At 41.0% G+C, this 24,362-nt stretch overlaps 1 protein-coding gene across 36 annotated transcripts in view; it reads right to left on the bottom strand.

Moving 5' to 3' along the window:
• APBB2 (amyloid beta precursor protein binding family B member 2) overlaps positions 1-24,362 on the bottom strand; it is a 381,591-nt gene that overhangs the window by 182,809 nt on the left and 174,420 nt on the right. For 35 of the 36 annotated variants that reach the window (XM_086405977.1, XM_086405990.1, XM_086405999.1 and 32 more), the window contains 2 exons: positions 22,310-22,378; positions 12,023-12,832 (listed from right to left, as the gene is read on the bottom strand). In XM_086405977.1, coding sequence (XP_086262103.1) covers positions 12,023-12,832; positions 22,310-22,328 — 829 coding nt within the window. In that variant the 5' untranslated portion in view covers positions 22,329-22,378. Of the gene's footprint in view, positions 1-12,022; positions 12,833-16,442; positions 16,590-22,309; positions 22,379-24,362 lie in introns of all 36 variants that reach the window. The other variant, XM_086405998.1, reaches the window with a different exon arrangement.

Here is a 24,362-nt window from a genome sequence, read left to right as displayed (position 1 = left end):
ACTGAAGATACAGTGGACCTGAGGTTGAAAATGCTTCTCTCTGATACTTGATACAAAGAGTCCATTCTCAATTACAGCATGTAGAGGAAAAATAAACAGGAGACAGAAGGACAAGGCAACAACTAAAAGCCACTCAGGAATCCTGGAAGAAGCTGATGCTTATTCTGGGGCAAGAAAGAAGAGCAGGAGGTCACAGAATGTCTTTCTTGTCCATAGTGAGCAAAGGATGAAAGAAAATGTCGGTCAAAGGTCCCCCCAAAAACACATCCCTGGAGCAGAAACTAAAGGAGTTAGCCCATTACAGAGAAGTGTCCCTGCAGGCTTCTGATATCCGGTTATCTCACTCCTCTCAGCCCTTGAACTTCCTTTGCTGCACTTCCCAAAAGCCCTTTCCCAGTGGTTTGGAGTTGAGGTCATCTCTATTCTCTTACTTTCTGAGAATGTTACATGGAACTGCAACCATCTTTTCTTCTGGAATACCCTGAGGAAAGGTTCTGTCGTTCTATTAACACCATTCCACACATCAGTTAGGGATTAAGAAGGCTCTCATGAGCCAGTCATCTTGTATACCCAGCCATCACACACACTAGCCTGTGTAAGAAAAAAGTATTCTGGTAACAAACAAATAACAGACCAACATCAGCTTCCTAAGCAAGCCATTTACAAGATAGAGATCCAGCTTTAGAATATCCTAGATGTACCAATTGAGTACAGTGTTATATGAAGAATTCTTCAAATTATGCTGATGAAGAGAAACAATTGCTTAACAATGTCCTTAACGATATTAAAGAAGAGTCTTTGCAAAGATTAAACTCAATCATATTCAAGAGTAAATCTACAGATGGCAAAACAAAATGAAAAAAAAAAAAGGCAAAACTCATGTCCTAACGACTGAAGCAACTTAGCAGCAGCAGCAGAATGTACTAATAAATATCACCTCCCTTCGTAGATACTGACAATAATGTTTTAGAGTCCCATTCTCTCACTTTCTGACCCTTACACATGGAATGTTGACTACATATGATTTTCTAATAGTTAAATGATTCAATCTTCCAGTCAAATCTGTTTGAATAGGAAGCTTTTACTTAACTGCTTTGAACCCAAGGGATCTCAGAGGGAAACACAATATAAAAATTAAAAGAGTAGTTGGTAACTACACTCACATTTATGAAAGCAAACTGGGTGTTTAACTGAGCCAGACTTGAAGCACAAAAAATTTATGAACCACCCACATCCTAGCTTTTGAAAAGCTAATGTTTTCCCTCCGCTCACCAGATTAACAGATGGAGAACTCTGAGAAGTCATCTAAAGATGTCTTTGGAAATTTTAAGCATGTTTTGCTTAACAGTTCATGTCACACTTTATAATTCCACCAGAAGGCATGGGACTGTGACTAGGATGACTATGATTAAAAGAAGTCTGTAGGTGCAGGCCGCCACTACTACAGCACTACATGCATGCAGCTAACAGGCAAGACCAACGGCAGCCAAGTTCTTTCTACTATAACAGTTTCATTTGAGTGTTTATGGCTGAGTCCACCAACACTTAGAGCAGGGGTCCACAGGCCTAATGCCTTAAGCCCCAGAAGACAGGACCCATCTAAAGGCTGCCGCTGACTGGGGACTCCATGGCATTTGAGTCCAGCATTGAGAGATATCTGGACTAAGGAATGGGAAACTCCTATTTTTATGTAAAAGCTACTAATTTCTAAGCATTGGCATCTAATTCAAAACATCATCTGGTAGACAAAACCTGTCTGTGGGTTTCCTGTGCACTCCCCAGCACTACCCATTTGTCATCTCTGAAACTTTCATGGCATCATATTGTCTTTGCGTGGTCTCAAAGTTAGGGTCACAGTTTTCCTTTTATACTCTGCACAGCTCCTAAGAACACACTGTATGTTTGGTAAGCAGTGTCTCTTAAACGGAGGTAAGAACGCATGGCTACAACGATACCCCAATTTAAAAAAAGGAAGAGAAGCATGGTTGCTACTGACATCCCTGTGTCTCTGATTTTAAGTTTGGACCCGAAGGAATAACACCATCTCCATATAGCCACATTCCCTGAACTATCCTGTTCATAACCAAGCAAAACTGCTGAATGTGAAGCTATACTATGTCTTTATCGTTTTGTCTCCCCTGCCCTTTCCATACCCACCCACCCATCTTGGTTGGGTTTGTGGTTTCAGATTCACCAGTATCAGTTCCACACTTAAGTTCCTTCATTGAAGAATTTGGACGAAAGCTATCCCAAATGATCTTGAGGTCCTTTGTAGCATACTCTACTCACTTATCCATTCTGACAAGATCTGCAAGTATTAATTTTCCTTCCTGAAAAACTTGAATACAATAATTCCTGGAAACATCCTTTCACAGCTCCTCTGTGTTGCATAGATTAAGAAATTACCTACAAAGATATCCATACTGGGTTGGACAGAATTCCCCTAAAATTCATATCCACTCAGAATCTCAGGATGTGATCTTATTTGGAAATACGGTCTTTACAGATATAATCAGTTAAAAGTGAGTCCATATTGGACTAGGGTGGGCCCTAAAACCAATGACTGCTGTGGGAAGACACAGGCAGACACTGCAGTGATGCAACTACAAGACATACCGAGCACTGCCAGGACCCACCAGAAGCCTGGAAGAGGCAAGCAAAAAGCCTTCAGAGGAGCATGACTCGACTGATACTTTGATTTCAAACTTCTAGCATCCAGAACTGTGAGAGAATAAATATCTTTGTTTAAGCAATCAAGTGTAAGGCAATTTGTTGCAGCAGCCCTGAGAAACTGATAAAACACGTAAACATCTCCCCTTCTTCGCGTGAAAACTTACAGTGCCTGGGATCTGAGGATGGGCTTTATCTTTTCATACTTTCACATTTCAGACATGTGAAATGTGACAAAGAACCCAGGGGCACATCTCAGAAGGTAACTTCATGTGTGTGTGTGTGTGTGTGTGCGCGCGTGCGTGTGTGAGGGGGGGTGCTTCCTCCAGGGAGACAAGAAACTGTGTGTGGGCTATCTGAGGTTACAGGCTGGTTCTAATTTAATTCTATGTCTCAGGTACCTAGCACAGTCCACAGAGTAGACTTTTAAAAAATAACTTCTCTGTGTTTGTATATATGAATTAATGAAAAAATTAATTAAAACAAAGCAATGGTGAACATACTCACCATAAGTCTCTCTGTGTTTATTAACTTTAGGTTCTTTGTGAGAACAATAGGTTAGGAGAGAATGTTCATGATGAAATTTGACCAGAAAGCTTCTGAAAGTGGCCAGTAGCATCACCTGGCATTTCTGGGAGCCCATCACACAGGACTACTAGAGGACTCCATCCAGTCATTTCCTAAGCAGCCACTCTCTGTCTCTGCCCACATCCTCTCCCCAGATGCTAAGCAACTTGTGAAGCTGGGTTCTAAAATTTTGATTTTCAACATGCCATTAAAGCAGACATGAGAAGGGGGGGAAATCATGAATTACACTTCTTCAATGGGCTTCCCAGGTGGCTCAGAGGTTAAGACTCTGCTTGCCAATGCAGGAGATGCAGATTTGATCCCTGGGTCAGGAAGATCCCCTGGAGGAGGAAGAGCAACTCACCCTAGTATTTTTGCCTGGGTGAGAAACCCAGGACAGAGGAATCTGGTGGCCTATATAGTCCATGGGAGTCACAAACAGCTGGACATGACTGATCGACTAAGCACACACACACAGTGATTAATTTAAAGAGAGAAAAGGATTCCTTACTTTCTATCAGCTCTGAAGAGCAATGGTCTCCTGCTGGTCTTCATCTGTCAAGAACCTATTCAGTCTTCAGCACAGACAACTTAATGCCTGAACTTCCATATCCCAAACAATTAAAGTTTCTTTCTCCTCTAAGCTCCCTCTATCCCACAGCACGCCAGCATTTCATAGCTCCTTCCTGGTTCCGTCTTGAATATACCAACAGTCTTGTGTTCATGACTAGACTGTTAGGACTTTTGTGGCCACTCATTTTATTGCATCTATTTTTAGCATGTGCCCTGAAGTACCTCCTCTAATACTTCATAATGGAAAGCAACCAAAATCTATCTTATCATTCAACTGAATATATATATATTTTCTGGAACTTTCCAAAAATAATTAATTGAGCAAAATAATTTTCTTCCTTAAGTTCATGGAATGAGATAAAAAAGTCTTTTTATCCATCTGAGCCCCGAGGTACTAAAATCTAATTTGGAAATCACACCATCCACCCGGAACACAATCCGTCCGAGCTATTTTGGAAACATTTCACATGTGTCTTCTTCAATTCCTCCTGTCACATCAGGGAACTCTCAATTGAGACGATAAGACAGAAAGGCGAGTGAATCACTACTGAGTGTTTAAAAGATTAAAATGAATGCAGCAGGACAAACCAACTGAACACTGGGCCCTTTCTATATTCTGGATTTTTTTCTTTTTTCCTTTAAGGGATGGGAGCTTTCAAAAAGCAATTAAAAAATACTTTATGTTTGAAATTGCCAAAATCTATTGACATAAAATTTAAAAATTTCTAGAAAGTGTTAATAATATCAACTTGTCCAAACCTCTAACACTCTTAAGCTAGCAAAGGCCAGAAGTAATTAGTGCAGCCAACTGTGTTGACATAATTAGGTTCGTGCCTTGGCTTTTGCCCTCAGCAGCTTATCCAACTTGCAAGAGTTCTACTTTGCTTGCCTTAAGACTGGAAACCAATCAATTTAAGACATCAAAGGATTTAAACTCTTAAGCAGTACAGATCAATTAGCAATGAAATCAACTCACAAAGTATGCAGGTAAGTGAAAACGAAATGGTTCTTTTCTCTGGCTGCTCTGAATTGTAGACTTATGGTAGCTCAGCTGTGTAAAGAATTTGCCTACAATGCAGGAGATCCCTGTTTAATTCCTGGGTGGGGAGGATCCTCTGGAGATGGGATAGGCTACCCACTCCAGTATTCATGGGCTTCCCTGGTGGCTCAGACAGTAAAAAATCCGCCCACAATGCGGGAGACCTGGGTTGGATCCCTGGATTGGGAAGATTCCCGGAGGAGGCCACAGCAACCCACTCCAGTCTTCTTGCCTGGAAAATTGGGAGCCTGATGAGCTACAGTTCATGGCGTCGCAAAGAGTTGGACACGACTGACTGAATGCAGCATGGAGACATCTAATACAAAGAATGTTTGTGATGGATTGAAATGCTGACCCCAACTCTTCGTCTTTCCCTGGAGACTAGAATAAAATAATAATCACCCTATCCAAGTGTTCTGAACAGCTATTTTATATAAGTTGTGCTTACTTTTTCTTTTTTTGGCTGCACCAAGCAGCATGCTGCTGCTGCTAAGTCGCTTCAGTCGTGTCCGACTCTGTGCGACCCCAGAGACCGCAGCCCACCAGGCTCCCTGTCCCTGGGATTCTCCAGGCAAGAACACTGGAGTGGGTTGCCATTTCCTTCTTCAATGCATGAAAGTGAAAAGTGAAAGTGAAGTCGTTCAGTCATGTCCGACTCTTAGTGACCCCATGGACTGCAGCCCACCAAGCTCCTCCATCCATGGGATTTTCCAGGCAAGAGTACTGGAGTGGGGTGCCACTGCCTTCATAAGCAGAGATTAAACCCATGACTTCTGGAGTGGAAGCACGTGTGTGTCTATGGCGCTCAAGTGCACGCATACTCAGTCATGTCTGACTTTGCAACCCCATGGATTATACATAGCCTGCCAGGCTCATCTATCCATGGGATTTCCCAGGCAAGAATACTGGAATGGGTTTCCACTTCCTACTCCAGTGGAAGTATAGGGTCTTAACTGCTGGACCACCAGGAAAATCCCTTACTTTTTCTGTTTTTATAGCTAGACTTACGTAGCAAATAGCAGACAGTATGCATATTTGTGGTCCAGCTCCATCTACCCAACCAGCAAACAGATAAGGTTTATGGAGCTTGTGATTATGTGTTACCTACTGTGAGAAAAGGTTCATATCCACACATGATAAAGACTTCGCCCCTGCTTTCATAGAGCTCCAAGTCCAAACAAAAACCTTTCAGTAAGGTTACAAACTTCTGAGAGGAATGTGATAACCCGAGACTTGGAAATATTGCCTTGAGGTACAGAAAAAGGACTTTCAACAGCTCAGAGGGCCTGGAAAGATTTCACAGAGGAGCTAAGAGTTGAGCTGAAACTCAACTGCTTATAAGAATGAAAAGATTCTCTAAAATATAATTTTCCATCTTTTAGATTATAAAGATACGCTGGTTGAAGTGTATAAAGTCTGATTATTCAGCCACTGGTGCCACAAGGCAAGGTCTCTAAACTATGATACAGTGGGAAAATGTTGGATGCTGTGTCTAGAGACCTTGGTTCACATCCCAGCATGGTCGCCTGAGTGTGATAAAGTCCCCCCAAAAGATCTGGAACCCAGAATTTCACTGTGCCTTCCACAATAACTGATTAATCAGTATCCCCCCATTATGAAGCAACATTTTCAGCTAAGTTATAAAATAAGTTCAGTTCAGTTCAGTTGCTCAGTCGTGTCCGACTCTTTGTGACCCCATAGACTGCAGCATGTCAGGCCTCCCTGTTCATCACCAACTCCCGGAGTTTACTCAAACCCATGTCCATTGCATCGGTGATGCCATCCAATCACCTCATGCTCTGTCATCCCCTTCTCCTCCTGCCTTCAATTTTTCCCAGCATCAGGGTCTTTTCCAATGAGTCAGTTCTTTGCATCAGATGGCCAAAATATTGGAGTTTCAGCTTTAGCATCAGTCCTTCCAATGAATATTCAGGACTGATTTCCTTTAGGATGGACTAGTTGGATCTCCTTGCTGTCCAAGGGACTCTCGAGTCTTCTCCAACACCACAGTTCAAAAGCATCAATTCTTTGGCGCTCAGCTTTCTTTGTAGTTCAACTCTCACATCCATACATGACTACTGGAAAAACCATAGCCTTGACTAGATGGACCTTGGTTGGCAAAGTAATGTCTCTGTTTTTTAATATGCTATCTAGGTTGGTCATAACTTTTCTTCCAAGGAGCAAGCGTGTTAATTTCATGGCTGCAGCCACCATCTGCAGTGATTCTGGAGCCCAAAAAAATAGTCTGCCACTGTTTCCACTGTTTCCCCATCGATTTGCCATGAACCTCATGTGAAGAGTTGACTCGTTGGAAAAGATTCTGATGCTGGGAGGGATTGGGGGCAAGAGGAGAAGGGGACGACAGAGGATGATGGCTGGATGGCATCACTGACTCGATGGACTTGAGTCTGAGTGAACTCCGGGAGTTGGTGATGGACAGGGAGGCCTGGCGTGCTGCAATTCATGGGGTCGCGAAGAGTCGGACATGACTGAGCGACTGATCTGATCTGATGGAACCAGATGCCATGACCTTAGTTTTCTGAATGTTGAGCTTTAAGCCAACTCTTCACTCTCCTCTTTCACTTTCATCAAGAGGCTCTTTAGTTCTTCTTCACTTTCTGCCATAAGGGTGGTGTCAATCTGCATATCTGAGGTTACTGATATTTCTCCCGGCAATCTTGATTCCAGCCTGTGCTTCTTCCAGCCCAGCATTTCTCATGCTGTTCTCTGCATGTAAGTTAAATAAGCAAGGTGACACTATACAGCCTTGACGTACTCGTTTCCCGATTTGGAACCAGTCTGTTGTTCCATGTCTGGTTCTAACTGTTGCTTCTTGACCTGCATAGAGATTTCTGAGGAGGAAGGTAAGGTGGTCTGGTATTCCCACCTCTTAAAGAATTTTCCACTATTTGTTGTGATCCACATAGTCAAAGGCTTTGGCATAGTCAGTAAAGCAGAAGTAGATGTTTTTCTGGAACTCTCTTGCTTTTTTTTTTTTTCTATAGGTCTTCATAGAACTGTTCAGCTTCTTCAGCATTATTGATCAGGACAGAGACTTGGATTACTGTGATACTGAATGGTTTGCGTTGGAAACGAACAGAGATAGACCATTCTGTTGTTTTTGAGATTGCATCCAAGTACTGCATTTCAGACTCTCTTGTTAACTATGAGGGCTACTCCATTTCTTCTAAGGGATTCTTGCCCACAGTAGTAGATGTAATGGTCATCTGAATTAAATTCACCCATTTCAGTCCATTTTAGTTCACCAATTCCTAAAATGTTGATGTTTACTCTTGCCATCTCCTGTTTGACCACTTTTAATTTTCCTTGATTCATGGACCTAACATTCCAGGTTCCTATGCAATATTGCTCTTTACAGCATTGGACTTTACTTCTATCACCAGTCACATCCACAACTGGGTGTTGGTTTTGTTTTGGCTCTGTCTCTTCATTCTTTCTGGAATTATTTCTCCACTGATCTCCAGTAGCATATAGGGTACCTACTGACCTGGGGAGTTCATCTTTCAGTGTCCTATCTTTTCTCCTTTTCATACTGTTCATGGGGTTCTCAAGGCAAGAATACTGAAGTGGTTTGCCATTCCCTTCTCCAGTAGACCATGTTTTGTCAGATCTCTCCACCACGACCTGTCCGTCTTGGGTGGCCCTACACAACATGGCTCATCGTTTCACTGAGTTAGACAAGGCTGTGGTCCATGTGATTAGATTGGTTAGTTTTCTGTGATTGTGGTTTTCAGTCTGTCTTCCCTCTGATGGAGAAGGATAAGAGGCTTATGTAAGCTTCCTGATGGGAAAGACTGACTGAGGGGGAAACTGGGTCTTGTTCTGATGGGCGAGGCCATGTTCAGTAAGTACCCCAATATCAAATAAAATAAGTACCTGATATAAAAATCAGACATTGATTAAAATATAACATCAAATGATTTACTCACTACATCAGGGCCATTTGGGGATATGTAGATGACCTCCATTTTTATTCAATTAATCATTATTTACTTACAAGTTCACCTGCTATATTTCAGGCATGTCATGACAGCACAAAGATGAAGACAAATCACCAATCCTTTCTCTTAGGGTACAGAAAGTCCTAACTAAAATCAGAGACCAAAATATAAGTAACTCATAATTAAGAGAGAAGTAAACTTATATATCCCACTGCTATACTGATAATGATTATCACTAATAAAAATAAGCACTCATTTATTAAGTTCTTGCTATATGCCAGACACTGTTCTAAGGGCTCTTCAAAGATGTCTTCACTTAATCTTCACACCAGATCTATGCTAAAACATTACTAGCACCCCCACTTTACAGTTGAGAGGCTATGCGAACTGCCTACGCAGAACCCAGCGGAGACCTAAACTCAAGCAGTTGACCCAAGAGCCTGTCCTCTCAATGCTAAGTTAATGAAGCATTAGGCCCACTATCACACCATCTGATTTGGTTTTCTCTGTGTATAGCCTGCCTTTGTACACATTAGTAATGAACCAAATTTTGAAAACGGCCATTCTATAGGATACCGTCAGTTTCATACTCTATATCTTCCATTTTATTAAGCCCCTATGAAAAATCATCAAGTTTCTTTCTTTTTTTTCATGGCCACACTGCGTGGTCTGTGGGATCTTAGTTCCCTGACCAGGGATTGAACCCAGGCCCACAGCAGTGAGAGTGCAGTCCTAATCACTGGACCACCTGGGAAGTCCCAAGAGGTGTTTTTTCAATGGGAGTTCACAAGGGGCTCTGAAGAAATTCCAAAAGAATTCCCAAACATTCATTTTGAAGGGATGGCTTCTAAATTTGTTTAAAAAACCCCTCAATCTCACAGCTTTGGAGTTGAGTCACAGCTAACACATTTTTCCAAGCACATCTAAATCAAAATGTCTATCCTTAGCGACCTATTATGGACCATCACCATACTGTCATCCTTACTCTAAACCTCAAGGTCTTCAAAAGTGACTTGAAGAATGAAAAATGAACCTAACCCCTCAACAAGTCAGAAAACTCTAATCCAATACATATCACATGCCAAGCACTCTAATGGGTTCTGTAGAGAAACTCAGCAGCAAGTTACCCCGGGACACTGAGCAAATGAGTAGTGAGCTGAGGAGACCCTGGAGAGATGAACCGAGCCCGTGCATGGGGTCAGTTTAAGCTCTGTACTCTCTGCCAGCCCTTACTGATACCAGCATTCAATAAGCAAGGGGTTGCGGATAGAACTACCCTAAACACTCAGCATCAGGGGAATTGTTAAACCACGGAGCTTTAAGAGGGTGGAACAGCATGCTTAACATTTAAACTTAGCCTGAGGTAGAACACCGCTATGTCCTGTTATGAACTGATCTGCAAAATACATACTTCAGTGGAAAAAGTGAAGCATTCATAAAATAATGTCACTCATTTAAAAAATTTTTTTACCATGGAAAAATTTAAGCACACAAAAGTAGAGAGAACATAGTAATAAAGCTTTATGTACCTACCTTTAACAAAGATTAGCTTATGGACAAAAGGCATACACGTATTATTTCAATAAGAATATATTACACTATATATTATTCTACCATATTCTAGTATGTATCTCGAAAAGGTAAAGACTCTTTAAAAATATTATGAAATAGGGGGAAATTTTAAAGTTTATTATAAATGTGGGTATATGCCTAAAATGGCTCCTGAAAAAAAAAATGCTTAAAAAAAAAAAAAAGTAGTGGTTTTCATTGGAAAAAAGGCAAAGAGAGTGAGGAACAGGGGAGACTTTACCTAATACATTTCAGTAAGATTTAAAGTGTCACTACAACAGGAGCGCTGTGCTCAGAAGAGCAGCAGAAAGGCTGCCATGACCTGAGGAAGGCAGCGCGGCCTCAGCGGAGGGCGCTGAACACACGAGAGCAAGTTTGAACGTGAGATACTCAAGGAGTCGTTTATATAGATTCAGACACTGGCAGGTGACAGTTTCCATCGGCTACAGGATATGAATTCTCTAAATGTAAAAAGTAATAGAGAGCTGTGAACTCAGTGACATTACTAAACATAATTATAATTCCAATAATGTGCAGGCCCAGACGTTTATGAGATGAAATGGGCTCATCTCAGCCTCCCTACTGCCACATATCCAGCAACAGGAAGCTGATGAAATCATGTAAAGCACTCTGATTTTAAAGGGCACTTCAAAAAGCCTTTTTTTCTTTTTTTCAACAAGGTAATGTCTTATTTTCTCCTTCTCTTTTCCTATCTGTAGTCCTTATAACTTCTCTGCCTTATAGGTTGGGAAAATGTCATTTCCTTCCCTGGTGGTTCTATCTGTAACATCTGTATCACATTAACACAGCCTTGGGAACCACTAGATGCAGGGTTAGGGTAAAGAAAGAAGCCTTTGTGAGTGCTTGTTTACAGTGAATTCAGATACAATTCAGTTCTCCAATCTTTTAACCTTATGATCAGTAAAAAGGGGACTATGAGAAGATGAGATAAAAAGTAGCTCAGTTTTAGGACCCTGCTCATTTCTGTGACAATTTTCAGTTCTGTGAAAAATCCAAAGATGTTACAAATATAGACAAAAGTCAAGAAAGACTGGTCTCAACTAGACTAGTTAAAATCCAAAACTTCTGAAAATATATTAAAAGAAACACCACTTTCTCACTTTCAAATATCACTTGCACAAGGCTAACAACATATTTCCCAGTAAAGGTCAAAAAGGACATGTCTTTAATGAATAGACTTTCAACTTCTTAAACTTTAAACTTTTCATTAGCTTGAGCATAAACACGTTTTTCTGAGAACTTTAAAAATAGTTGTTCTCTTTCTCAGGTTGCATCCACCCCTGGCAACTGCCTTATTATTTTCCTTACAAAACCCAGTGTTTCGAGATAGTAGAAACGGTTCACCTAACCAGTGGCAGTATAATTTCCAAATAAGTGATGTTTTACTGTATTTAACACCAGGGACTTATTTCTTTTACAAAAATGCTTCCCAGGACAAACAACTTGTTTGAATCAAAATGAAAATGCTGAGTACTTTTCACATAAATTGCCCAATTTTTCCCTAAGAGGCTCAAGTTCTTCTCCACCTGCAAATGAAAATTTTGGGGGAGGGGGGTCATTGCAGAGATTAATTCCATCAAGAAGGGAAAGTGCCACCGCAGGCTACACTTCTCTCGGGTACCTGTCTCGTCCGGGGAGCTGGGGGAGGCGCTGTCTTGGGACAGAGTGGTCCAGCTGGACTCCTCATCGCTTGGTGCCAGGTTCTGGATCCGGTGGAGTGCACAATCGGTTTTGGCCCCTGTTTTAGGATGATCCTTCTTGGTCTCTGGGCTGGATGATACGGTGGCTATGTGGCCCTCCTCGGGGCTAGATTGGGGCTTGTTTGGTTTCTGCAGCAGCACATCACCGTTCCCGACAGTGGGGGAGGCCTGGCCTGGCTGGGCCTTCTCTCCCACAGCCCCAAGCTGGTGGCCCACGTTCTGCTCGAGATCCCTGGTGGAGGTCTCCAGGTCTGCATAGTAGTTCAGGAAGCTCTTGGTTCTCCGGGGCTGGGAGGGTAAAATCTCACAGTCCGGGGAGTCCCGAGGGTGGGGCTCTTTACCCTCTAACTTCTCAGAAGTGATGTTGATGACCGCGGTGGGGCTGACGTTCCTGTTGGGGTCCTGCTGCCCTTGTTCTGCGGCCTTCCGGAGCTGATTCTCCCCGTTTTTCACCAGCTTGATGTTGGCAGAGCCATTTCCCAGCAGGGGCTGTGCGGCTGGATCCGAGAGGCCCATGGCCGCCTGGATATTAGTTAGTGCATATTTTTTCCTGCATTTAGGGGGTGTGCTATTCTTGGTTTCTGTGTGTTTTATTTCGGCGTTCAATAGTTCATTGTGGGAGGACCGGAGATTGAGGGTGTTTGGTGGTGTGACTGGGCTGTTCCGATTCGTGACGTCCGTGGTTCCGCTGCTGGCCATAAACACTGCCAAAGTGTCTACACCTGAGTCAGCTGGAAAAAAAGAAGAATAAAACCGGTCATTGGATGCCCGGCATGATCAAATGACTTAGCGCACAGAGTGAGCAAATATTTCCATACGGAAAATTGAAAGAATCAATGCTTCCATTGCAGTTTTGTAGAACTGACCCATCTTCCTCTCTCTTTTCACCGTGTGCTCATACATTAACCAGGAGCAAATAAAAGGCTTAATGTGGATACACAAAAGCCAGTTTATAGAAAAGCGTGGTGGTCTGAGGTTTCAAATTTTACTTAGAATAAAAATGTATCTCTCTTTTGAATTCATATAAAAGCACTTTCTTCCCACAGCGGGTCTTCATTTTTTCACAACCTCGAAAATCATCTGCTTTCTAAACATTTACACTACATTTCTATTTTGTCGTTACCTCAGGCAACAAAAAAGGTTGCTCAGAAAGCCTCTGGGGCTCCAGTATTCTTAATTAACCTGAAAGGTCACTGTTCAGTAAGGTACCACGTATCCAAGGTAATTCTTCTTCACCATATTTAGAAATCGTGTTCTGAATGCCAGGAAAAACCAAACCTCCATTACAGTTTGATACTGTCTTGTGAACATTTCTGACCTGGGCTTACTGTGTGCACTAACCATAAATTTTGGAGAAATGGCTTAATTACTCAAGAACATACACATAAAACAATTTATAATAATGCAGCATTGAGCCCGAGGCTACAGACATGTTAGAGCCCCCAAAGGAGTCTGAATATATTCCACTGAATTAAAACACACACTCAGCAGTTTGCAGGCACCACGTGCCCTTGCAGAACTCCTGGAAAACTGTCTGGCAGTTGCATTTATCTCAAATATTGTTCACACCATCAGTGATTTGTTCCATGTGTCTCTTGCTAGGAAGAGAGAAAGATTCCTCAAACTAGAAAGGAACAAACTTCATTAGGGGGAATTCCTAAAGTTTCAGATTTCTCAGCCTATGACGAATGACTTCTTTCTTATCTGATCCCTTGCCCTCCAGAGACTTCCAAGGGCTCCTCCTCTATATCAGGAGTAGATGAACCAAAGCACAGCTCCTAACATTCCTGAAATTGTACTGTGACAACCCCCTCCTTCTCCATAGAGCAAAACAGAGGCCTCTGCAGGGGAGGAAGGTAAGAATGTTCTCCAGTTTGGGAGCTTAGCAACATCTCTGTCCATCGTCCAACACTCAGGATGGGATATTTTAAAAGAGTCACCACTAGAGCCTTGTGTGCTTCTCTGAAGCTACGCAACATCTGTACCCTCCAAGCCTTGTCCATATTTACAGCAGAATGACCATGTGGCCCACAGAGATAGCGAGGGCTGGAGCCCAAAGGATTCCTGCTTACCCACACCTGTCTCAGCACTTGGGCTTCACTGAGGATCTAGGGTCTAGGATCTTTTAAACAATACTGACAACCGAATTTTTAAAAAATTCTTTATACTGCTTTGGCTAGTACTACCGTTTTACAGGAAACATGTTTTAATATATAATTCAACCTCACTTCAGAGCAGCATTTGGTATGAAAAGGGTCCACTGTGAACCCACATGAAGTTTTCCCTGAGACATAATACCCGTAACATAGGACAGGAGAGAAAATTATATTTAGACTCGGGTATTTGGAGTGACATTATTATGAGAAAGCTGGCAATCTGCTGGCTTTTAAGAAGGTGTGACAAAAAAATTTTTTTATGAGGCTGTTTTATGACATTAGATACTATATTCTAGCAATGTTATTAGGGAGAAATTTTTATTTACTTTGTTTATAGCCATAAACACTTTCACAAAGAATACCATCAAAAATTTTAGGTGATTTAATACTGAAGTAGCTTTTATATCTTGGTTTTACTTGACAGGTAAAACCTTTGAGCCGTGTTTTCACCAGCCTTTGGATCCTACCACCCCTTCTAGTCCACTGCAACTCTTCTGCTTGCTAGAAATCACAAACGCAAAATTTGGGAGGGTTAAGTTAGAACAACAGGACCAAAAATAGCTCTGCAGACGCTGTTTTTATAGATCAAAGCCTGAACACAATTCAGGTGTGTGTTTTAAATAGTAAATGATAGTATCATCTGGAAGCAAAATAAAAGGTTCAGATCTAGAACGAAGACAGTCAGTTAATCCTATGAAGTACACAGTTGTCCCTAGATGTTAATACATCAGCCAGCAAGTGTTTTGGGCTCACAGGGTCCTGAAGCAGGTAGAGATGAGCAACTTCCTAGAAAGGCCAAGGCAGCAGAAGGGAGGCTCCCAAAAGTGAGGAGGCAGTGCCCATGAGGATGACTGCACAGAACTCAGGTCAAAGACACGAGGCACAAGCCTGCTCCATGCTAATTCCTGGTTAAGTGATCCAGGACATCAGGCTCTCAGTCTCCTTGTCTGAAAAATGGGGACGATAATAGTACTTGGCTGCTGTAAGGATTAAAATGCGAAATGGCACTAGGAGGTTAGCACAGTGCATAAACAATAAATACAAGTGATCTTCAGCCTTTTAATCCAAGTGACAGAGCACAAAGCTGCCTGCTGTCAGGCCCCTAGATTAATCAGGCATTTGATCTGAGTTGTACAAAAATGGTCTTGCTGCAGAGACACAGGGAGCAAACAGACTAACAAGAAGAGGTAAAGAAGCCGAGTCTACAGGAGTTTAATTACAGAAGAAAATCCTCAGATTTAAGAGAAAAGAGGTATGTGATTCTTTTTTTTAAAAGAAAGAAAATTTTATAATATCTTTTTAAATCTTCTAAAATTTAGTTATTTTCTTTACGGTCAAAAAAGCCTATGAATTAAGTCCAATCTCCTTGACATAACAGAAAAGTTGCTTAAACTCTTCATTTCTTTACCAGGATAATGCTTAATAGTATCTATACATCACTGAGCTTTGCTGAGGACTGAGAGAGACAGCTGTCAAGCACTGAACCTAAGGCCTGACGTACTGTAAGAGCTCAACACACACCAGGGATGACTATCATCTCACAGCTCCCTCCCGTGCTGCACTCTTCTGTCTCTGGCCACCACACCTCCGGCCATCATGTACTGAGCACGCTCTTGCCTGGTGCTGTGGCTGGGAATGCGGAAACCAAGACAAATAAGGTCCCGCCTGCGAAGCGCTCTCAGCCTCAGACACACACAAAGTGACAGCAATCAGGGTACAAAGGGGTAAGTGATCTTCCCACTTCACACTGGAGAGGAGCTGCAGACAAGAGAGTGTGGATTACCATCTGGGGAATCTGAGCAAATCAAGACGTGAGAGGAGAGGTGGTAGAGAGAGAGGAGGAGGGATTGGGCAGAGAGTCCTGGAAGACCTGCTCCAAGAGATGGACTTGACCCTGAGGCAGAGAAGAATATCAAGCACTTCAACAGCTGCAAGAAAAATGAATGAGGCTCAAATGTGTGTGTGCAAAGGTTGTGTTCTTTTCTTTCCTCAAACATATTCTCCAAGATGGAGATGACTCTGATAAAAGGCAATAGAGAAGCAATGAAAATTTGGCATTAAAACATCAATGATTGTCAGGGAAAGAGCATAATAAGGTAGACAGAGGGTGTCTCTCTAACTAGAGAGGGAGGCTGGCTCCATCTTCATGTTCTATCTGGTGTTAGATACTGACTCTACTATTTACCTGAGGAGAACAAAGCCTCAGCAAGGAGACTCGCTGGAAGGCTACTGGAACAGTCCAGTCAAGACAGCAGGGAGAGTACACGGGTCAATCTGTACGGCACAGGGGACGCTTCTCAGTGATTTGTGGTGACTTACATGGGGAGGAAATCTAAAAAAGAGTGGATGTATGTATAACTGAGTCACTTTGCTGTACAGCAGAAAGTAACACAACATTAAAAACAACTATATTCCAATATGAAAAAAAGAGACAGTAGGGAGAGGACAAAGTGGGTATAGGGAGGTACTCACACAGCTATAGGGCCAGCTCTGGTCACTCATCTCTTGACCAGGGTGTACAGTGAGGTCTCCATGAGCCACCCGGATTTAGAGATAGGGACTGAAAAGAGCCAGGTGCACTGAGTGATCATAAGGACAGTGGCGTCTCCTGTTATATCAGCTTCAGGAGGATGGCAGAGTTGGGCAGGGAGTGACCTTTAAGGAACTTCACCAGAAAACAAGCAGAAGGAGAAAGAAGAACGGCTGGAGGGTGATCTGGGGATATGGCAAGGAACTTTTGTTCTTTAAACTGAGAGTCCAAGCCACGTTTCCTTTTTTTTATAGGCCGGGAAAGCTGAAGCTGGCACAGAGGGGAAAAGAAGAAACACAACAGAAGGACAGACCACGCTGGGGGGACCCGCAGAACGGATGTGGAAATGTCAGCCTCGTCCAAGACGTGAGGAGGGGGGAGCGGGAGCCAGGACTGGGTCAGGCACATACGTCACTGTGGTGACACAAAAGCAAAACTGAGAACCTCAGTTTCTCCATAAAGATGAAGTCTTTCCCTGGGGGAAGCAGTCTAGGGGGAACATGAGGAGAGGGACAAAGTTTCGAAATAGTCACAACAGAGAAAAACAGAATAAGCAATTTCAAAATAAATACACAAATAAAAGAAGGCTGGCAGCATAAAAACAGACACATAGCTCAGTGGAACAGAATAGAGAGCCTAGAAACAAGTCCACACATATACAGTCAACTAACCTATGACAAAGAAACCAATAATATACAGTGGGGAAGGACAGTCTCTTCAATAAAGGAGCTGGGGAAAACTGGACAGCTACATGTGAAAGAATGAAACTAGAATACTATCTTATATGATACACAAAAATTAACTCAAAATGGACTACAGACGTGAAATTGAGGCCTGGAGTCATAAAAGTCATCAAAGAAACTATAGCGGGGTGAGCCCCTTGACACAGATCTTGACAACGGTATTTTGCGTTTGACACCAAAAGCAAAAATGAACAAGTGGGACTACATCAGAAAAGGTTTTGCTCAGAAAAAAAAAAAAATTAATCAAGCAAATGAAAAGGCAACCTATGGAATGGGATTTTTAAATAGGAAAGAAATAGGCGCAGAGAGGGACATGATTAAGGTGTCACATGTGAACAGTGAGGAATGCACTCCAGGATCTGGTCTGGGGTGGGGGCAGGAGATGGAGCCAGGAGGAGGGTGAAGAGCTGGGGGGAAAAGGCTAAGGGGTCAGAGGTCCCTGACAGATAAGGCAATAGGCGTGACAGGAACAAGGAGCCGCTCCAATCCTAGCTGCACGCACACTCTGGGGAGCTTTTAAAAAGTACAGAAGCCTAGGCCCACCCCTAAAGACACTCCAGATATCTGATTCAATTAGTCTGGAAGGTGAATGTGTGTGTTAGTGTTAGTTGCTCAGTCGTGTCCGACTCTTCGTGACCCTATGGCCTGGAACCTGCCAGACTCCTCTGTCCATGAGGTTTTCCAGGCAAGAATATTGGAGTGGGTTGCCATTTCCTTCTCCAGGGATCTTCCCGATCCAGGGATCGAACCCGGGGGAAGGTGAATGGGACCCATGATACTGCCATCACTTCCACATCTATTCATCATGCTGTTTTGAGCGTAACTCACAAAGATTCAACATCAATTCAAGAGGATGGATTCCTATAGCAGAGCCAGGTATATGTTCAGAACTAAGAGTGTGAAAAGCGCTCATATCACCACTGCTGTCACCCTCCTGCATGCATGATGGACAAACTACTACGGCCTGGCAAATACTTCCTCCTTTTCTAATAAAAGTTTCACATTTTTTCTTAAGAATCAGCCGTCCTCCATGCTCATTCATTCATTTGACAGGTATTTTTTCATGCACTAGTCACAGACACCATTCTAACTGTTGAGGAGACAGAAGTAAACAAAACTGACAAAAATATCTGGTCTCATGGAGCTTACATTCTAGAGATCCAGCCCCCATGTTCAGGCAGAGATGACCCTACCCTTGATTCATGAGGTCCCTGGCCCAAGCCCAGCCAATCAGAGTAGCAAATCCCCATGGCTATGGTGACTGATTCAAGGAAAAGCATGCCTTTGAACTGGAATGCTGGAGAAGACTCTTGAGAGTCCCTTGGACAGCAAGGAGGTCAAACCAGTCAATCCTAAAGGAAATCAACCCTGAATATTTATTAAGAACTGATGCTGTAGCTGAAACTCCAATACTTTGGCCACAGGATGCGAAGAGCCAACTCACTGGAAAAGACCTGGATGCTTGGAAAGACTGAAGGCAAGAGGAGAAGGGGGCGACAGAGGATGAGATGGTTGGATGGCATCATCGGCTCAATGGACATAAATCTGAGCAAACTCCGGAAGGTAGTGAAGGACAGGGAAGCCTGGCGTGCTGCAGTCCACGGAGTTACAAAGAGTTGGACACGACTGAGCAACTGAACAAGAATCCTAAGACTTTTTCTGGAATAATCAGAAGAGAAGCATGCTCTTTTCTCTTTTAGAGTAAAAGATTTTCAGCTTAAGTTAATGTAATGCACAAAGTATTTTTTATGAAGCCTAACCAAAACTAGGTAAGCCAGGGTCACTTTAATTTCATGGCTAACAAAGCTTTCCTCAAACCCTGAGTCACAAAGATCTCAGCATTGAGATGCAACCCCTGTAACTCAGATGACATCCTAATATAAACCTGTGCTGGAGCCCATAGTTATACTCACCCTTCCCGCTTCTCTTTGCTGAGACCTCTAGCCTCCTGTCGAAGAAAACTTGTCAGTAATGGCAGGAAATGCATCTCTTCAATAACCTACTGCTCTTCCCCTGCTCCTGTCACATGCTTACAAAATTGGAAATTGACAAATGGGCCCGGGGAAGCCCAATGTCTGCCCAATTTCTAAATGAGACTTCACATCTTCTTCATTTTTGTTTTCTGCTATACAATTTTATTTCCACTGAGGGGTTAACAGCAAAACTTCTATGCTGAGGAATGTTGCCTTTTGAACTAGACCTCAAAGTATTAAGGAAATGAAGTAAACTCAGATTTTTTTTTTTCCTTTTAGGAAGGAGAGGCAAAATAAAGCTGGTTCCTGAAATTACTCATGAAAGTAAACTCTCAATGTGGCAAAAATGATAAGAAGTTCTCTATGAACAAAGAAGGCAAAGGTTATTGGGAAGCAGCTAGGGTTCCTTGGTCAGAGAGGTCACAGGATTAGAACCCTGGACATTTTTAAACTGGGAGGACAACCTCACACAGTTGGTTCACGGGGCACCTTCCCCAGGCACTGAGATAAAGGGGTGATTTCAACCTGCAGCTCTGACCCGCCCTATTCAACTAAACTGCCTGAGGGCTCACTCTGTTCAACAGCCCAAGTGAACCTGAGAAAAGCCAAGAGAGATGTACCAAAAGCTTTCCCTTAAGAAACTTGGTCAGACAGGGCAGTAGGAAGGAGAAGTTATTAACCCACCTCCCAGTGGTTAGAGCAGGCAGAGGGGCTTACAAGCAAAAGGTATTAGGGATGCGGAGAGAGGTGCAGGGAAGACTTTCATAAAAGTAACAGCTGAGTTGGGTCTTGAAGGATACGTAAGTAGGAGTCCCCCAGTGACAAGGAAAAGAAAGGCACTCCAAGCAGGGGAAACCCAGGCATTCCAGCATCAAGCCTGGCAGATGTTGTCACCTTGGGAAATGATATGCTTGTACCAAGCACATTTTCATTGCTCAATTTCTAACCTCTTCTCATCATTTCATCTTCTTTAAATAATGTTTTTTTCTGAAGATGACTGTATTTTTAAAAATATAGCTTAGAGTTATACGGTGGAGTTTGATGAATATAATCAGTGGTCAAGCTGGTGTAGATGGAAGAAAACAAGGTAAGCTAAAATAAGGACACAGGTTTTCTTGAGCAACTGACAAGTCAATCCCAAGAGAGAAAAAAACATTAAATAATGGCAGAATCCTTGGAATAGGGTAATGACTCGACTATGCCACAGGCTGAGAACTCCTCACAAGGGACTTCTGTGCCGAATGTTGAAGGTTCAGCAGGAATTTTCTAGGCATATAAGGTATATATTCTGGTATGTTTTGTTTTTAAGGCTCTCTGTAGTCACAGCTCCTCAGAGTTGGAAAACAAGACTGAAATCAAGCCTTATCCCATGCTCTCCACTAGCTGCTATTGTATTTTCAGGTAAAAAATGGCTGGAATGATACTCCACTGAAACAAAAATACTGTTCTCCTTATAAAATGTGTTATGTCCTACACCAAATGCATGACAGCAGTAGCTGTTATTAAAATCCATGCTGGATAATGGTTTCATTATCTCTTATGTAACTACCAACGAATAAAGCAATCTAACAACAGGAAATGTACATAATTGGTATAACAAAATATAGTGACATAAGAAATTTCTATAAGTTATTTGATTAGCTTACCTCTACTCAGAGGAAATCAGAAAACACATCATTTATATATTATTTGCCAGCTTTATTCTTACATTTCCATATTGAGTGTATCTTACAGTGTAATAAAAGATTTTAAATACTAAAGAATTCCTAGAAGGAATTCATCTCAATACTTAACATGCATTTTTCTAAAGGACATATGTATTTGTTTTGATTCTGCAAAATTAACATACTTATTCAAATATGCATTTACAAAGAAAATCTACACTCTGTCCCTAAATTGGCCTCTGAAAATTGCCTCTAAGTTCCTGATTTTCTTGTATGAATTTAGGTTAGTCATCTTGTTTTTAGGTGTTTTTAATAAAAGGATATTTCCTGTCCCTCATCTACCTCTGCTGAGCTTAGTGTTTATTTTATTGTGTTTTATTTTATCTCTCTGTGAAGATGTAACATGCACTGTTATGTAAAGGAGAAAAGGACTTGGACATACTTGCTGAGTTTAACTTTTGAATTCAGGGACACTTACTTAAAAGCAACCTGCTGAGTGGTAGGTGTCCTAACAAAGAATCTACCCAGATCTGCCACTTGCAATTCTATATTACATTTAATTCAAAATGTCACTGCAATTGCTATTTTTATTATATTACTGTGAAGCTAAGAAGTAAATTCATATCACATTGTATGTAGACTAGCATCCATTATGACACAAAGAAAGGAGCATACAATAAAATTAGGTTGGTATTCTTAAGGCCTGAAATTAATCAGCATTAGAATACTGAATTGGGAGCCTATTATAGGCAAATCCCACAATGCCTAAGAGGCTATTTATGGAGACTCACCATCAATATCTCCTTTGTTCATATTTAACACTTAACAGGCTATAATGTGCAACAGTAGATGGCAAAATGTGACAGTTTTAATTTTCTGTTATAGTCGATTAAAATCTTTCACAGTACAGTATTAGTAGGATCATGCAAATAATAGATGAATGCAGTTAAGTGCAATTAATTCTTCTATCTTATTGTAAAGATCCACTTTTCTAGTACATTAGTGAAAAACAATAAAAAGCAGAAAACATGTATTGTAGCAAATCATAAGTTTAACGTCAGAACAATTATCTAGTATATATATATGCTAAAGTTTTAATATTCAACTAGTACAATGCATTGAAACATGTGAAAGTATCTGACCTGGAAGTACTTCTGACATGGGTCTCTGGACGTCAGCAATGGTGCAGGAAATAGGTTATAATTTGAAATCTGAAAAGAAGGATCATTTGAGAAATTAAAACCCCAAATAACAAAGAATTAAAGGAAAAAAACGTAGCATTGAAAATTCTTCTAAAAGCTGTTAAAAATGTTAAACAAATCTTAACAGACAACGTCCAGATTTGGTTTACTTATAGTTGGCTAAACCACTTTTGACTAAAATTTGAATTCCTGCTTAACCACATTTATTTCTTGAGAAACCACAAACATTTCTTGAGATTTGTTTTTCCATGCCAGGTTTAAGTTATCTTTCTCAAGTTTCCAATGATTTTTCTCATTAAGAACACACAATTCAGAAGCCAATAAAGAAAAACTGGCAAATTTCACCACATAAAAATTTAAACCTTCTGTTAAAGGGGTAAAAATGGCTATAAACACAACAAAGAAAAAAAAAAACCTGAAAAAAAACATTACAAATGAATTTATTTACAAAACAGAATCAGATTCTCTGACAAGGAAAACAAACTTATGGTTACCAAAGTGGGAAGGTCAGCAAGTGTGGGATTAAAAGACACATAGTACTATATAAATTAGGAGTTTGGGATTAAAAGACACACAGTACTATATAAATTAGGAGTTTGGGATTAACAGATACACAGTACTATGTATAAAAGATAACCAACAACACCTACTATGTAACACAGAGAACTATACTCAATATCTTGAAATTATAATGGAAAAGAATCTGAAGAATATATATATATATCTGAATCACTTTACTTTGCTGTATACCTGAAACTCAACATTGTAAATCAACTATACCTCAATTTAAAAAAGAGCTCACACTATAGATGACATAAAAAGGTAAATTTTCTTTATATAGAAAGAATTCTTTGAAATTATTAAGAAAAATATAAACAGATCTGAAGGAAAATGGGAAAAGGACAGAAACAAATCTTAAGAGAAACCAAATGTCCAGTAAATATAAATAACTAACATCAATTAAAACTGAAGAAAATGCAAATGTAAATGAGTTACTACTTTTCCTATAGCAGACTGCAAAAATTAACAGGCTCGATAACAAATAATCTAAGGCAAGGACATTGAAAATGGGAATTTTCAGTTCCTGCTGGTGGGAGTAAAAACTGGCAAAACTCTATGGAGGGCCTTTTAGAAATACGTGAGCAAATTTAAAATGCATGGGCCTTCTTGCCCAGCAATTCTTTTCCTAAGAATTTATTTTACAAATAAACTTACATAGACGTTATTATTCTAAATGGAAAGGATCAGTAACAACCTAGCTGTTCATCAGTGGATAACTTCCTCATTAAATTATGATACAGCCATTCAGTGGAATACTGTGCTGCCGTTCCTACCCCCTCTAAATAGAATGAATTGAATCTACGTCAGATGATACAAAAAGGGCCTTAAGACGTATCACAAAGAAGTAAATAATATGCATGATTGAATTTGAATAAAAATTTTAAAAACATATATATACATACATGTGTGTATACACACATGTACATACTTGCGTTTACATAGATACATGCACACACACACACATACATACTTGTATTTACATAGAAAATGTCTTAAAGGAATAATGAAGAACTAGACACACTGGTAAACTGCCAGTTTACCAAATTAGATACACAATAAGGAAAACTGAAAACAGACCTTGTTTTCAGTGAGTTGGTATCAGGAATGTCAATTAGAATAATAATCCATTATATTAGTGGATGTGGATATTCAAATATGGATACTGCATGATTTCATTTATATAAAGTACAAAAACAGGAAAAGCGTTTCTATGTCAAGATAGTAGTTTGCCCTGGAGGGCAGGAAAGGGGAAGAAGCAAAAAAGTAGCCCTAGGACGCTGCAATGGTGATATACTTTCTTGATAGGGATGTGAAAATTTATCAAGATGTACCCTTATGTGCACATTTCTGTATGCTTACCACTCTTCCATAAAATGTTAAAAAAAAATGAGTCAAATGTTAGTGGTTTTCTATAGCATTATTCAAGTTGAAA

Source organism: Bos grunniens, chromosome 6, assembly GCF_055505025.1.
Source record: "Bos grunniens cultivar Pamir isolate PY7600 chromosome 6, Bosgru_T2T1.0, whole genome shotgun sequence".
Classification (NCBI taxonomy): Eukaryota; Metazoa; Chordata; class Mammalia; order Artiodactyla; family Bovidae; genus Bos; species Bos grunniens.
This window is presented reverse-complemented; position numbering and strand designations above follow the sequence as displayed.